The sequence below is a fragment of the Mycteria americana genome, chromosome 3 (genome assembly GCF_035582795.1).
Source record: "Mycteria americana isolate JAX WOST 10 ecotype Jacksonville Zoo and Gardens chromosome 3, USCA_MyAme_1.0, whole genome shotgun sequence".
Classification (NCBI taxonomy): domain Eukaryota; kingdom Metazoa; phylum Chordata; class Aves; order Ciconiiformes; family Ciconiidae; genus Mycteria; species Mycteria americana.
In genome coordinates this window covers 10,729,635-10,746,666 of record NC_134367.1, presented here as the reverse complement: position 1 = coordinate 10,746,666, position 17,032 = coordinate 10,729,635, and the positions used below count along the sequence as shown (strand labels likewise).

Sequence of the window (17,032 nt, the reverse complement as noted above, 5' to 3'; positions counted from 1 at the left end):
TACCATTGGACTGGGAGACACATGCCATATAGTTCTGCATTAAAATTAAGCAGTGCTATGTGTTCTGGGACACAGACATGACTACAGAGTTCTCTGGGTCTATAATATTTAAACGTAACTGACTAAACCTGTAAAGAAGTTATATTAAAGATAATCCGTCTTTAAGTAACTCTCAGATATTTTAATTTATATGCCTAGGAAGCAGAAAATATTACTGAAATATAAATTAATGTGAATTAAATGTGTGTAATGTGAATTAAATGTCTGTATACATAGGCTGAAAGTATGCATGTAAGATGCCAGCTCAGCTGCCTTTCTTCTGCTTTTCTCCCTTTACTTGTATAATACAAGACGTAAATGCCTTTTAAACACGGCTATCACTGTGTACCTGAATGTGGCCAGATACCTACCATTACTACTGCTGTTTGATATCTAACTGAACAGTGCTGAAGCCCAGATAAGGATTCGCTGATCAAAAACCTTCTAAGCACTACAGACACTAATTCTGAGGTGTTTTTGTACCGACCAAAGAGATTGCCAGTAGCTCTGATTCACCTGATTCAGCAGCGTAGGTATTCTCCAACATCAGCAATCATTAAAAACATCCGTACTACTTAAAATAAATGAAAGTCACAAGCTAGCTAAAATTACCAAATGCATACTGGCTCCCTGTGCCTTTGTGTAACTTCTCTCCTTTGGGGTTACGCACAACAACAAGGACAAAGGTTGTTAGCTAAGGATGAGTCCCTATTTTTAGGAACCCAGTTCTTGGAACACCTAACTTTCATGATCTCCTTCCCCTCCTGTTTGCAGCAGTGCAGACCACAACCCCACTCCCCACCACCGCCACACATTCATGGTGGCACAACATCTCTAAGGCCACCGCAGCAAATGCTTACACAAAAAAAGTGTTATTGGAAAAGTATTCTTAGCTACCATTAATTCCATTTAGCAAGTGGAAACCGGTGAGAGAGCCAACTCCATCTGATCAACCAGCTCTTCTTGGACCACAAGCAAGTGTCCTGGGAACTACCAGTGGCCCACAGACCACAGGTTGGGAATCACTGTCCTAAATAACTCACAACCCTCTTATTATACCACACCATGCTCCTTGTCTTGCTCAGGCTACTATTTTAAGTTTTTTCCCGCCAGCACAGCATATTATGATGGTAGAAACTTACGGCTCATATCTGCTAATCATGCCCACACTTATACCTGTCATTTGGTGGACAACTATCCATCAATCAATGAGATGATTAACTTGCTGAAGTATAAATTCAGTTTTACCCAAATTATTTCAGTCTTTTTTTTTTGTAGATTTATATCACTTTAGCTAAAGGCAGAATCTCACTCATAGTCAATTCTGCAGTTTCATTAGAACTCAGAGGGATGGAAAAGCAAACTCCATTCAGATGAATTGTAACAACAGCTAAGAAGCAATATATCAAATAAATTCAAGCTTCACATGGCTTCCAAATTTTCCTGTAACACTATATATATTTTTTTTAATACAAAACTTCATTTCACTTCAAAACTTCACACTGATGGTACATTAACATTTGGGGATCACATAATCAATGTCTTCATAGATAATGTATTATCCCTCCACCACTTCTATGCTTTTTCCCATATTGCTTCTTAAGGATAAAATTCAGTTTCAAAATGGTCTGAAGGCCCTACTCTCCCTGTATAAAGAAAAAGCAACAGAAATACCCTTTTGATGGACTATAAATCAATCCTTACCTACCTCTTTTTATCATGGAAAATGAACTAAGGATAGTTTAACAGATTTTAAGGACACACTATTATCTTCTACAGTACAGGGGACATAAAAGATCAAACTAGAATTTTATCTTGTAACTTGCCTATTAAGAATGTCACTCAAACTTCCCTGTCATTCAGAAGCTACCTAATACTGATTCAGAAACAAAACAACAGAAAGTTCAGTAAACAATCTCTTCCAAAAGATAAACATACCTTGCTAAAACAATAGAAATTACTTGTATTATGATTGTGTATAGCTCAATACCCATCTGTACAGTTTAGAAAGTTCTAGAGATTTATCTTTAATATAATTTATGATGTGACCAAATATTGTATCATTAAGACATGACTGATGACTAGCCATTTATTATGATATTTTAGTGCATCAGTTGTGTCTCTTTAATCAGTTAAGATATGAATCACACTATTTCATATTTCTATAGCACTTGGCATACATAGAATATTACCAAAAATCAATAAATTGTTTAATTCTGATATCATTTTTCTTTACTTCTCAATCTTACTTCGCTACAAAGAAAAGTATCTTGGCAGTCCTGAGGAGAAACAAAGCCAAACCTGTGTTCTTCTATACTTATTTCTGTCTGAGATGTTGTATTTCTTATTAAACCACAGCAGATGTCCACAGAATTACACCATTTTACATGGCTGTGTATGTACACCTGCTGTCTATACAGCCTCTCCTGGCAAAAGCCAACCAGGGTGCTAAAAAGATGGGTGAGGGATGTGTTAGAGGGACCGAGTGTCAAGGGTTTCCTATCTAATCTCCCATTTTCCACAGTTTTTAAAGAAATTTTGGGTGAGATTGAGTCTTTCAGTCCTTATTTTAAAGTGGGATATTCGTAACACAGCACTTCAATTAGCAATGCATATAAAATTAGCAATGAATAATTTCAGGATTTGTTCACTGATATGTGTTAGTTTTAACCAGCCACTTGTTTCCTACCAAAAGAAGTGGAAAGGCTGTCAAAAAGCTTCCAGCTGGCTACCATTCATTGCCATCAGAGGAGCTACTCCTAAACACGAGTCTTTAGTCCTTCTGCAGTACTCAAGCATTTCTACTCAACTGGTTTTCATAATATAAAGTATAGACCACCAGTCTCCACAATTCGTAATGTATTGTAATGCCCACTCCCACAAGCTGAGCAGCTATACTGGCATTTTGACAGAATAATTTGAGTGTGAATAAATATGGAATATTTTTTATCTCAATTTTATTTTTCAGTTTTACCCTTATATTTTTTTTAAATCAAGAAGTTTACAAAGCGTTTGAGAGTAACATTGTTTAACGATCTAATTTCTTTAAGAAGCACCAAAATACTTTTTCATTCTTTCCTTAAACTGTTTCTTGTTCCTGTTTAAGGGAAATCATATGTTTAAAGGAAAGTAATCCAACACAATTTATTTTCTCCTGATTTCACTGCATATAAAATAAAACATTCAGTGACGGCTATATACGATGAAAACATGACCTGCCTTTAGTCTTGTAACTAAGTCAAAAGACCACCCATTTAATCCCTAGGAAAATACTAATTTACAGATACAGAGGCAGTAGCCTCTGTTTGACAGCGAGGGCACTGAGCTGTAGTGTACTTCTAACACATTCATATAGGAAACAACCCTCACAACATGTAATAAGTTACTACGTTAGACGTAGGACAATATCTTATCAGATCAGAAATCTCAAAAGAAGTGTAATGCAAATTCTTCGTTGGAGCAACACATTAAAAAAAGCTCCAGAACTTAAAAGAATAAATCAACTGTGGGTATACCTGCCTATTATTTTCCTTTTTAAGGAAAAATTTGCCATATCTTAATTATGATCTATTTGTATACATTCGTCCTTTCTTATGACCATGTCTTTATAAGGTAGAAATTAACCAAATGATGTGCAAATACCTGCACCTTAAAAAGACTTACAATACAAGCATAATATATTTGGCATGGTAAACTATCAGAGTAAGTAAGTAGGCAGGGGTTTTGGTATTATAAAAGAACCTGTTCGTAGGTAGCTTCTGTTCAAGAGGCATGAACACCTTAATCATTAGGAAAACTATGAGTCAAAGTCTCAGTATCAGGCACTGAAAAGAAAAAAAGCAACACTTTTAAGATTATATGAACATTTATGAAGCATATATAGATTATGCCAGTTTTAAACAAAATAACTAAGAGAGACATAGAAAACTACTCTCCTTTTTGTAAGTTTGCCTGCACCTAAGGATTGATGTTGGCCTGTTTTACAGTCACAGCAGTGTTCAAAACAACTGCTTTTTTAAAAGCTAAGGAGGAGGATAAAGAAGTTGAACTTCAGGCATAACTTTTTTATTGCATTCACTGAGTAAAAATAAGTTTCAAATCTTTTTGCACCATGGAGTGATTGCTAGGAGCAGAATTGATTGCTAGGAGCAATGAAATGTTCAATTAATGTTGTGTGTCTCTGTGGAGCATAGCTTGCAAGGGGTCTCTGAATAGGAGGATATCATACAGAAGTAAAAATGAAGGGTGTAGCTTTGTTCGGTTCTCAAATCACTACGTGACATGACTCCGGTAAATTAGGAATTAGTCTGTGATTGATGGCTGCTGTTGGAAAACTTGTTTTAGTCTTTCTGAGAGTTTCAAAATCTACGTGATCTAAATATAACCGGGCATATAATTCCAACACAGTTTCTTTTATTTTAAACCCTTTATTACTTTACAGGCAGCATCATTTATATGTTAAGTGCACTGTTTACATACTTGCACGCTCTAAATCAGTGGTCTCCAAACTGGGGTGCATGCACATTGGGGTGCAGGAAGAAAATATTAGAAATTCAGTAACATATGTATACAATTTATATTAATAATAAAAAAGATATATTGGGGGTGCATGCTGAAAAATGTTTTACTGATAGAAATTATTTATTGATAGGAGTGCTTGATCAAAAAATCTTGTAGACCACCGTTCTAAATGAATCAGTATGAATTAGTCTTTCATAGTAGCTTCCCCCCCTTCTTTTTTTCATTTACTAGATTACAATAAGAAAAACCTCAAGAATCAATGGTGTCAGAGATGGAAATGTTGTCTTTGTCAATTTATGCCCTCATCCTTCTTATCAAGAAATACTGAACTTCCTCAGAGGATTTGCAGGAGGCTATGTCAAATGAAGAATTATGAAATGCCCATCAGAAGCATGAAAGAATACATGGAATTTTTACAATAACAGTTCCGTGCCTAGTTCTTTGCCAAATTATCCCCTTTTTCTGGTTTTGTGCAGCATATTAATAATTGACATGGTTTTCACAATCCTATATACCAGTCCTTGACACAGGAACTTTGCCTTAGAAATCCAGAACCTAGAAGGCAATGAAGAGCTGCAGAGAACAGAGTTATCTGTCCCTATGCATGTGCTTCTGTTGGTCCTTGGAGTTCTGGGTTTTCTTGCTGTAATGACACAAAATGTCAATTAAGAACTCCTGTAGGATGACTGAGCAGGAGCAGAGTATCAGCAAGGAGTCCATGACTCCCTATTCCTTTCAGTCAGTCACCTGGGAAATTGCAAAGATGCTCAATTTTTTGTTTAGTGATTTTGATCACACTTTTATAGTCAATTAATGAAAATTACATTTTTGGCAATAAATAAATAAAAGAAAGGGAATCAGCTTCTAATATCTAGAAGTTGCTTTTCATTTCTTTTGCATCATAAGGATGAGGGCAAATTACCCCAAATCTCTTCTCCCCCTGCAGATAACCTACATTGTCATAAAATGGCAAAATTTTATGTAAGGCCTTCTAGCCACTTTGTGCCTTCCCTTGAGTTTGTATTAAATGAACCATATTTCTTTCATTACATTCAAAGCTAGTGCAAAGCAGAGTGTATTAGCCATGGCAACTGTAGTAACATCATTATTTACAAAGGTCACTAAACTTTTCAGGGTTTCCTTAGAAGACTAGCTTGAAAAAGGCTCCCTGTGGAATATTCTGGAATACTGTCTAAATGTATACTAATGACAGGATGTGAGCTTCCTGCTCCTGTGCTCCTAATAAAATAAATATGAAAACAACCTCATAAATGTCTTTTCATTATTTTTTAAACTATCCATCAGTGGCTTTATATGCTTTTCTTAGCTCCATGGTGCTACAGTAAGTGCACCAGTAAGTACAGATCCTGGCACAAGGTATTGAGAACACATAAAACACCTTATTGGGTCAGGCAAGTGAGTCCCCCAGATTCAGCAGTGGCAAGAGTATTTTGCCAGTATTTTGCTAGTGAGCGAGAGAAACCAAGCCTGGCCACTTTCTGCATCCCTTCCCCTTGCGGTGAACCTCTCAGGCTCACAACCCTGCCACAAGATGGCCCTGGGACCAGGAGCGGCACAGGGAAGTGTGGAGATGGTCAGCGTCCAAAGCAAGGACCTCAGTGCACCTGCGCAACAAAGAACCTGTCTCTTTCAGCAACTGTTTATGGACCAGTTGTCCATGAGGTTGTTTTAATACTTTAAGTCTGCTAATATAATTTGCCCACAGTATAGTGCTTTGGCTGCTAGTTCCCTAAATTTTCTATCTGTCGCATAAAGAAATACTTTCTTTTACCTGTTTTAAACCTGCTAGTACCATTAAGTGACCATTAGTTCAATTACTGAATCTGCTGTATTTTATTATGCATTTACTTTATTTACTGTCATGATTTGGAAACCTCAGTCATGTTCCTGAGAAGCATTCTGCTCCCCAAACCGAAGAGCCATTTAATCTCTCATAACAAGGACACTGCTTCCTCCCTGTTGTTTTAGTTGCCTTCCTCCATACAGTCACCAACTTCATTCTTAAAATGTTGTCCTTGGGATGCCCACCAGAACGGTACTCTAATATTCAAGATGCAGCTCCACTATGGTTATATACAGTAGTAAAACAATGCCTTCTGCCTTTTCTGTAACACTGGTTATGTCCAATGTTTCGTTGACTTAAATTTTGTCTGCCGCTGTGCAATGAGAGATGATATTAGAGAACTGTCAGTGATGATGCCAGTATCCTTCCTGAGTTTTACAAATGAATTCCAAGTACAGGATCACCCAAGCACAGTTAAAGGAGATCTTTTTTGTCAGATGCATGAATTCATATTTATCTACCCTGAAACTCGTCTACCATCTTTTTGCCCGCAAATTACATTTTGTAAGATGCTTCTGTATTTCCCTGACATCTAATATCTTCCCAGTAACTAAATGCTATGAAGTACCATCCACAAACTGAGAAATTTCACTGTTTACTCTCATTCTGCAGGTCATGGGTGAATATATTGAATAAAACTTGACAGAGCACCAATCCTTACGGTATTTCACTTCTGACCTGTCCACCCTAACAAGCTACCACATCCTTGAAAATCCTGTCTCTCACAGGAGCATTGCCAATGCAAAAGGACAACGTGAAGTCAGCTGGAGGTTTGGTTTCAACTCAGATATCAGCTCCCTCTTTCCTACTGGATGCTCTCCTTCCCCCAGATTTACATTCTCCTTAGCAGCACAGGGGCTGTCACAGTGGCAGTGGGACAGTTGTACAACATCCCTGCTGGCCCCATCTAAAAACCTCTCCATTTCAACTAGCTCAGCCATCTCAAGCCACCAAACACATCTCTCTCCATCAAAGGCTCTTTTCACTAACTACACACAGACATGATCCCAGGGCAGGTTATGAGACCTACAAATGTTCTCTGCAATAAACGCGGCTCCATTCAGTTGCCATACTTCTACCTGTATCCCATAGTTAACATTGTACCAGAAATTATAAACCTAGGGATTTCTCACCTATCAGGAGAAAGTGCTAGCATTTGGAGTTCGACACTTGAACACAACAACTGGCAGGAATTTTACCAAAGAAATACAGGTTTCATGTTTCGGTTTCAAACTTGAGATTAAATAAACCAATAAAAAGCCTTAAAAGCTTGGGTGCAAAGGTTAGTGAGGGAAAGTTATGCTGAACAGCTAATACAGTTTCTTCTTCAAAATTTTCAGGTTGCTTCACACTGCTGAACCTTTTGGTCCTAAGGAATCATACTGATTTACTCCTACATCACTGGAGCTTGACCAAGTCCAGAGGTCTTCTGACACTAAGCAGCTTTCAGGACAGGATTTGCTATTGGCTCCTCCCATCTTACAGTGCTGTACATTAGCAATATCCACTTAGAGTTGGCTACCATGTCTTGCTGGCGATTTGTATGTCAAAAGACTTTTAACAGACAAACAAGCAACCTCTACCCTGCAAACGCCCCATACCCCAGTCTCAGAAAGATTTACTTGCTTCCTGGAAATTTGCTGATTTAGTACAACTGTTTTTGAATTCAGAGATAATTAAGTCTCTCCTCAAGTACTCAACCTCTGAATTGGACATTTCATTAAAAAATGTACTTTTCTAATCTACTCTTTGCAACATAAACACATTCTAGACCTTCTTCTCTATAACTTGTCTCTAAAGATTGCAATCAGCAAACTCTCTTGTTCTCTTAATGGCACTGATTTGACTGGCAAATCTAATTTACCTAAAAATACCCTTTTCCTCAGGAACTTCTCTTCTCATGCAACTGTTCTGTGGAACTATAATGGAGACATTTAAAAACCATGTCATGCTGTTTTAATAGGCACAAGTTCTGCTAGTGAAATCGGGGTGGGTACAAATATTTGTATGTACAAGTTATAGGATTGTACCTTCTATCATTTCCATACCACTAGGAGGCTTACAATGTCCGGCATGGCTCACAACCCAGACAGGATACTGCTGATTTAGTCCGCAATATAAGGCCTGTATAAAGGTCCTGTAATAACCTGCCAGTCCAGGGTTACCTGCCAAAAACCAAAACATACAAGCACAGTTAGTATTAACCTTCCAACAGCAAGCAATCTGCTTCAAAGCAAAATAAACAGCATTATACAGCAATTTGTTAATTTATTAGCACATTTCCGATTTTTATTTTCCCAGTTTCAGGGGCTACACTATTGAACTGGTTTAATTCCATTGATCAATGGCACCCATGAGAAGCATATTACAGAATTACTTTGAAACTGCAGAACATAAAATTGAAGCCCAACACCAGAGAAAAATCTCTTCTTCCACCAGAGGTCAACCAGCTTGCTTAGCTATCCCATCAAGTTACAGATACATGAAAATTGGGCAAAGAAACCCCCAGATCTTATAAAAATATCCCAAAGACTACAGCATATATCACTTGATCCAAATGTCTGCCCTCTAGAATATCTCAGTGTTACCACTTCAAAATAGGTATGTGGTAACCTGACAATACAAAGGTCTGTACTGACCCTAAAAGAGAGGATGATTTTATTTTAAACTCATTGGACTAAATTATTTTTTTCTGCTTGCAACTTCATATTCTCTCTGTCCTCTTCCACGTCTCTTGAGAAGCTCTTTCCTTTTCAACCCTCATGCTCTAGAACCATGGGAGAATCTGTCCTCCCTCCCACATCCCATCAGCTTTAGAGAGAACTTCTTAGAAGAGGCTGGTGTCTGAACAAATCTGGCTTGCCCTGAGAGAGCAGACCACTTTGTTCTAAATGCATTGTTTAACAGTGACAATACTGACAGTCAAGTACCATTGCTGAAGTGGAAACTGAAATACTGTCCCAAAGATAAAAATATATATCTAGTAGGGATTTCAGGATTTCCATACAAAACTCTAATCTCTATTCCTCCTTTTTTTCTCTCTCTTTTGGATATCAGTAGTGACAGCGTCAAAGGACTTAACTTGGAAAGTAAATCCATATGAAGAAGAAGCAGATTTTGTTTCCTGATTCCCACAGGATGCATAAAAATTCCACACAGACATAAAAACATATAATGTCTCTCTGTTTATTTATTAATTTTCCAGGGTAGTCCCACTGATTTCTTATTATCATTTAGACACCAGGAAAGCCCACCATCTTGGTTAGGATTGCTCAGTTACATGTCTCACTCACATACTAGGCAATTCTTAGTTTGGATATCATCAACAGCAAAAGGTGGCAAGAGCAGTATTGTGTAAAGGCATTCACTTTTTAAGACAAAGACATCCCAAAATAACACAAATGTATTACTGAAAGGGTATGAGAGAAAAAAAACCACCCTCACTAAAATTGTGTAAACTCCTTTATATCAGTCTAATTGTAATAACAGAGGCTGAGCCACGTAAGTATTGATAGTGACACAGAAGAAGAATCAGAGCTGTAATCAAATTAGTACTTGTAGAAATGGTGTGTGGAGTTAATAACTAGGTTTATTCCACTTCTTCCCTTTCTATAGTGGGCATTTTCATTTTGTCTTCTTTTACTTCAACCCTTTTGCTCTTCAGGTAACACACAGTAAGTTCATTACCCTCCCTCCATCCAAGGCTTCTAGAACAGAGCCTGCTCGTCGCAGAGCAGCGATGCACCAGCCACCCAAAGCCACCTCCAGCACAGACGCCTGCATAGGAGCTGATGCCATTGCTCACACCAGTGATGATACACGGGCAGAGTAGGGAAGCCTTCCACTCTAAGTAATGTATCACACATGCTTCATCCCTCCTTTACATTTAAGAAGTGTCTCTGATGGTTTTTTAAACCTTAATAAAATTATTGATCTTAAAACAACATTATTTTTACTGGAGTACATGGATTTGGGAAAAGACAAAACAAAACCCTCAAACCACAGTATCAGTTATCCTATGTTCTAACCATCTCTTTGTAAGCTTAACATTAAAGGAGAATTAAAAAAAAAAAAGTTGTTGTATATATAAACTCCAGAATGAATGATCAAATTTTTGCAAACTGATTTCCAGAAAAACAATTTAAAATTCACAGGGGTCACACATCCATACAACTGTACCACACTTTCATACATCAAAAATATATAATAGAGAGGGCCCCAGAGACAATAAAATCAAATCTAGACATCATCTGTCAAACTCCTTGGATTGATGTTACATAGAGGAAACCTGTCTTTCAGCAAGGTTGAAGATGAACGTAGCAGCAGCAATCCAAAATAAAGTGTGTCTGTTGTAGTAGAAATGATAATGACGTTTTGGCACTACGCTTAGTCCTGGAATATAATGCAATTAGGTATTTCAAGATCAAGGAATTACAACATTAATCTCAAAACCAGCCATTTTTCTTTACATTTTTCTCTCCTTTAATAATGCAAAACAAGGAAAGGGGGAGAAATGGTATTAGACATTTCTTAGACATTCATAGAAATGTCTTAGACATTTCAGTGCTCTTTCCCATCACCAGCCAGGTGAACCCAACATGTAAATATTCTCCGGATTCAGTCATCAGCTGAAGAGCAGTGAAGTAAGAACTGCTTATTAACAGTGAGGCTTTGCATCAAATACTATACAAAGCTCAAGGCACTCTAATACTTTTTTGAGGGAAAGGGGATTTTTATCCTGTGATAAATGTGATGTATATTTTAGGCAGCGAAAAGAGAAGATCCCTAAATGCAAAAGAAAACCCCTTTCCCCACTCTTCATAAGCATCTGCTCATGGTAAAAGACATTCTGAGGGGTCAGCTGTTAGAACTGCTACTGATACTTTAAAATGCCTTGAAGGGGTATGAATGAGAACCGTTGGCACAAATGGAAAGGAAAATCAACAACCAAGATTTTAACAGCAAAGAATTCTGTAGAGAAATCACCACGTGTAAAGCAGCTATAAATTTATTCTTTATTGAACTTTCCATTTCAGTGAAGTTATTCCAGATTTGCACTCACTTAAGTAAATGCAGATTAATAGTCCCTGCTCTTGAAAGCTTGCATCTGCAATATTTATAAGTGGAGAATGTTTATCTCCTAATATAGCTCAAACTCGCATCTCTGCAACTTCAGTCATTTTATATGTTTTTACTTTAGCTGCTATCTGTCAGAATACTTTAAGGGGAGCAAACAAAAAACCTGAACAGATAAAGATTTTTTTCATACCACATTGTTACAGTAACAGCTAATGGAAATAACTGGGGCTTAATATGCACAGCAGTCTGTGATCAACAATATTTTGGGCTCATCTTATAGAAGAAGAACTACCTGGTTCATCACAAAGGCACCCAGGCAATGTAGTGCTCACTTGTGCATTTTAAGGATTTCCTAGTACATCAAACCAAAACTGTGTATGTTCTTTCACTCAGCAACTGTCAAAAAATGGAAACGATAAGTAAATGCAGTGTTAACCTCCATGATTTGAAGGTTACTCCAGTTATTTGAATGTCACATCAAGCCTCAGACATCTCAGGGCACCTGAATCATTCATGCATGCCAGCAAATCTCAAGTTGCAGTCATCTGAACCAAGAAGCACATCTTAAGCAGTTACTCTCAACTGTGCTTAATTTTCAGCAGTGTTTATGTTGTTTCAGAAGTCTTTTAAACAATAGCTGTAAACGGTGACCATAACAGAAGAAGACACAAAACTACAATACACTGCATATTAGCTTAATTTGCAAAAGATTTCTAAGCATTTCATGGGAAGAGTATGTCAAAGGGACAATTTGCACAGTGCATTAGAACACAGTGGGGCCACTTTATCTGATGTACTCATAAGTTTCAATAACCAAAGGGCTCCTGCCACCTTTTCTGTTCTCCGTAACACACAGCATTTCATCCAGCTATTCTACGTGAAGCCCAAGGTCTTTCTATTTTTAATTTGGAGACGGGAATCCACTTCTTCCTTTTCCGATCTGTTCCACCCACAGCTAAAGCGAAACGGTACAGAATGACTGAATGTGCAGAGGTGTAACTTTGAGCTATATTAGGAGGTAAATGTTCTCCACTTACATATATTGCAGATACAGGCTTTCAAGAACTGGAACTACTACTCTTTAATAATCCACATATTTAAAAACATGAAAATTACTTATAAACATGCATTTGCCTGCCTTTCATTTTCAAGCACTTTCTTGTTAATGCTTTTTCCATCAAATCAAGATTTTAAATACCAACCACTTCCTTCTTATGAAGACAGCTAGCAGTGGAGAGAGAACAATTGGTACAAACTAAACATCTGCCCCAGGATATCACTGATAAAGAATAACCTTTACCCTGATTTCACATGATTTCCTATACAAAATGTCATAAAGTCAAACTTGGCCTGTCTTAAAATGAAATACACGCTAATATTTGAGATGTTGCACTTCAGTTATTCAGACTTGGGAAGTTTAAACTTATATACAGTATGCCATCAGTGCAATTCAATCAGCTTAATTCTGAATGCAGAACAATAAACATATAATGCTCATTTAAAGTCACAGACCATAGCTACTCCCCACAAGCAACGACAGCTTTTGTGGCTTACAAATTGTCAAGCATTTTGAATTCTTCTGCAACGGAAAATATTAACGCAAAATGTAAACTATGATTAAGAGAGCACTAACATTAGATAACCCTGTGCAAAAATAATTCACAGACTTACTGAGGAATGTACAATGTATACCACAACAGCAAAATGTTTCAGGTTAGAAACAAAGGTTTACACCAAAACATATAGGAAAAGCCTTCTGTTCAGAAAGGGGTAGGTTGAAAATATATAGAGCTTACTCAAATGAAATTGAGACTAAAGCACAAAATGAAAATAATTCTTAGCAGTTCTGGAAGGGATATCTAAATTGAAAAGGATTTATTTAAGCAGTCTATAGTAAATGCCAAGAGTGGTGGGGAGTGAAGGAGAAGAAATTTATGCGTAGCTAAATCATCCCAAACAGCGACGAGGCTTCTTGCACCTTGTTTTGAAACAAGCTTTTGGGTTGTGTGCACTGTCCTGTGAGATGTTCCCCACTGTTTTCAGCCATGTCTGCAGAAGTCGGACCATCTGCGGGAGTAGTAGCTGGCATTCAGCTGTGGTGCTTCATGCACTTCTCTAGCAGTTGCTTTCTGTCTGCTCTGGGACCTCAGCAGGAGCATAAAGAATAAAGGCAGCTACATGAATAGAGAAGGGAAATACACAGCCAACAGTGGGTTTACAGAGAACTTTGAGGAACTGGAAAATATGCCAGCAATTACCATGAGTTTAATTTTAGAAATAATCCACAGTTTCAGAATTAAGTATGTATGCCGCAGTATTTACATGATAATCTCCTGCAACAAAACCAAATGCAGACTTTTTTTTTTTAAATGAGCAGCCATAAATCAAATTTGAAATCCAGGGGTGCACAGCAGGACCACACAAAAATCATTTTTGTGGCAATGATTCTCACTGCCTCTTCGCAGAGCTGCCAAAGCTCCCAGCTCCAGCTCGAAGAGCCTAAATGACAAGTTCCTCGCTCAAGGAAACTTAATCTGCCTTTGGCGTCTGACCAGCCACCATGGAAGAAGATGCAACTCCCCTATGTTAATGAATGGAAAGCAGCCCACGCAGATGTCAGAAGGATTTAAATGGAGCATGTAAAAAACACAATGATGTTCTCACACTTGGGAGAAAACTGCAGAAACTGACACCACAGCTGATGATCAGGCCTTAAAAGGAAACACACAGGTTCCTCTTGACATGGAAGGTCAAGGGATTTCAAATAAAGCATGTCAAAACACATTTGAATGATCATCATACAGTCACGTCAATTAAGCTTTCACCTGTTTGCGCATCTAGGGGACTGGCTTTCTTGGTGCTGTATTCCATTTATAGTCCATACACTAGGGGAGCAGCATCAGCCAAAGAGCAAACAATTACAAGGATGTTATGCAGAAACACATGTGAAAACTCTGTTTGATCCTCTGGAATCATGAATTTGGCTGGAAAGCACATTAATATATTTGCTTGGGTTGTGAAAATAGGGAATCTCAGAAGGATTCAGCCAGGTGCCTGTAACACAGCTTATTACAGAGGTTTTTCAAGAACATTTCACATTTTTTCCCTATATACACACACACACACACACACAGAGTTTTTAGCTTGATACAGCTATAAAACTTACATATAGGATTTTATAATACACATTCTTTATACGTATTTTGCAGAGCAAATAAGCTTGCCTGCTGTTCTCTAACACTGTTCCACCTGTAGGATAAACATGGGTTCATTTACCTCTAAAGAAATCTCACGGACAGCCTGATAAACCTGAATTAACCTAACACACCTGGTTTTGCCCAAGTAACAATTGTGCCTGAAGCCTGTGAATAAAAATTCCCAGCTAGAAATTGTGACAGGACAGCACATGCCGCTCTTCTCATATGAATGATTAACAGCATCTCTCCAGGCACATAAGATACAAAGTCTGAAATTGAGATTTTGCCCACTGCAAACCTACTGGACTTTGTGATTAAGTGATATTGCAAGGGTTATAAAGTCCACACGTGTATTTCAATAGTCACCTCTAATGTCTCAACCAGGTAAGATAGGTACATAAATATAAAAAAGCCTTGATATTATTCTTTTTTTCATAGGCCTGTAAACTAATGGTTCTTGGAAGGGAGTTAAGATTGAGATGTAAAACTGAAAAAATGGAGTTCATAATGGAATAGTGAATTTGTCACTATGTTTTTTAAAGATAGAAACCAGGATTTTCTAGCGCTTACAATTAAATAATTTTTGTTCCATTTTCTCCACAGCAAATGAAAAATTAACACATCTAATTGGGTCTCCTGGTACACACCTACACATACAGAGTCTCTTAAGCATCTGCTTATGCAGATGAAAACAGTTAAGTACTTTTAACACCTTAGATGTGGTTGGTGTCTCTGATCCAATCTGTACTACAACTGATGCTGGCAGAGAGGCCGCAATGAGCTCTGCACTGGGTCTAGAATTCCCAGCGGGAATTTTTCAGTCGGTTTCAGGGGCTGAAGCAGAATTGGACCAGCAGAAAACAAACCTCCTTCTGAAAGAATGGGGGAGAACAAAGGAAGTGTGCAGAAGAGGAACATGAGACTTGGTGTCAGATGGCTTCACAAGAAAGCCTATGAAACACATCTGAATAACAACAACCCTGATGAGACAACATCAGCAGGAAAAAGACAAAGACAAGAAAAATAAACAATTCAAAACCAAGATAACCACAAATTATTTGTTTTGCGCAGATAAACAGCTCTGCAGATTTGATCACTTTTAAATAATATACAAGGATGAAGCAAACAATACATGCAAAAGGCACCAGAAAGTACATTTTCAAATTTGTATCACAGATTTCTCTATGCTGTACCATTGGTCAGAGTTATGAAAAAGAAAAGAATAGGTCTGGGGGCTTTGGGGTTATTAGGTTTTTGGGTTTGTTTTTGTTCTTTAAGATCACTTTTAGAATAAAATGACAGACAGGAAAAAATTAGCAACTGGGAACATAAAGACAGTTAATTTCAGAAAAAAGACTGAAAATGTGTTCCTGCAATTTTTGTGTATCAAGACTGTCAAGAGAATGTAATATTTGAAATTAACAGTCTAAGGTGATTTTGCAAACGAATTTTGCATTTGCATGTGTTATCAGTCTTCAGAAACGCAAGACAAAAGAACAAACTGTTCTGCATATGGATAAACCAAGATTTACCAATCCACAACCTTAGGAAAAAATTCTTTGCATTGACACCACTGTATCTCTAATTGAGGAAAAAGGTCTTGTAGTTAGGGTATTAGTACTGGTCCTGAGTAGATGCTCCATGAAGACTTCAATCCAAACACTTAGTTAAGGCAAACACTTTCCTCATTCATAAACACAAGTCACTTCACAAGCACAAACGTTTACCCATTTAAGACCTATTGTGAAGAGCTTCTGCCTCCTAAGAGAAGACTGCAGTAACAGAGATAAAAGATCTAAAACTTAAAGGTGGAAGGCAGTATATAAGTATGTATTACTACATATTTATTTATTCTTATGGGACTTTTTAAATCCATCAAGGATAACCAAGGACTGTTTTCAAAAATGGAAGTCAGGACAATGATCAAAATCTTCCATCATGCCCGTTAACAGGAAAACAAGAGCAAGAGCTATGACCTACTGCATTTTTGGCTCTAGTGTTTTCCATATCTATTGAACATAACGGGTCAAATTTATTTCTAATATAGCTTTAATGATCCATAGGAGTTACTATTGGGATAGAAATGAGGCCATGTGTTAACTAGAATCTGAAAGGAGATATTTATTTTTTATTATTTTCAGAAGTAACTAGGTCAAAATAATGCCAAGGCAAATCCATATCAGCTCAGGTACTTCTGGCAGCAGCTGCCAGAAAGAAAGTAGTACATTATACACTGGTGCTGTAGCTTTAAACATTTTAATTGCATTATTTGTACACGATGTACATGGAAACACTGGATTTCCTTCATAGGTAGGTCCTTCAGTAGGTAATT

General features: G+C 37.5%; 1 protein-coding gene across 3 annotated transcripts in view; it reads right to left on the bottom strand.

The window, feature by feature from the left end:
- Positions 1-17,032, bottom strand: part of LDAH (lipid droplet associated hydrolase) — a 126,631-nt gene that overhangs the window by 83,291 nt on the left and 26,308 nt on the right. The window contains exon 3 of one of the 3 annotated variants that reach the window (XM_075497848.1): positions 8,455-8,589. The exons of 1 other annotated variant lie outside the window; for it this stretch is intronic. In XM_075497848.1, coding sequence (XP_075353963.1) covers positions 8,455-8,589 — 135 coding nt within the window. The remainder of the gene's footprint in view (positions 1-8,454; positions 8,590-17,032) is intronic. One more of the 3 variants, XM_075497846.1, reaches the window with a different exon arrangement.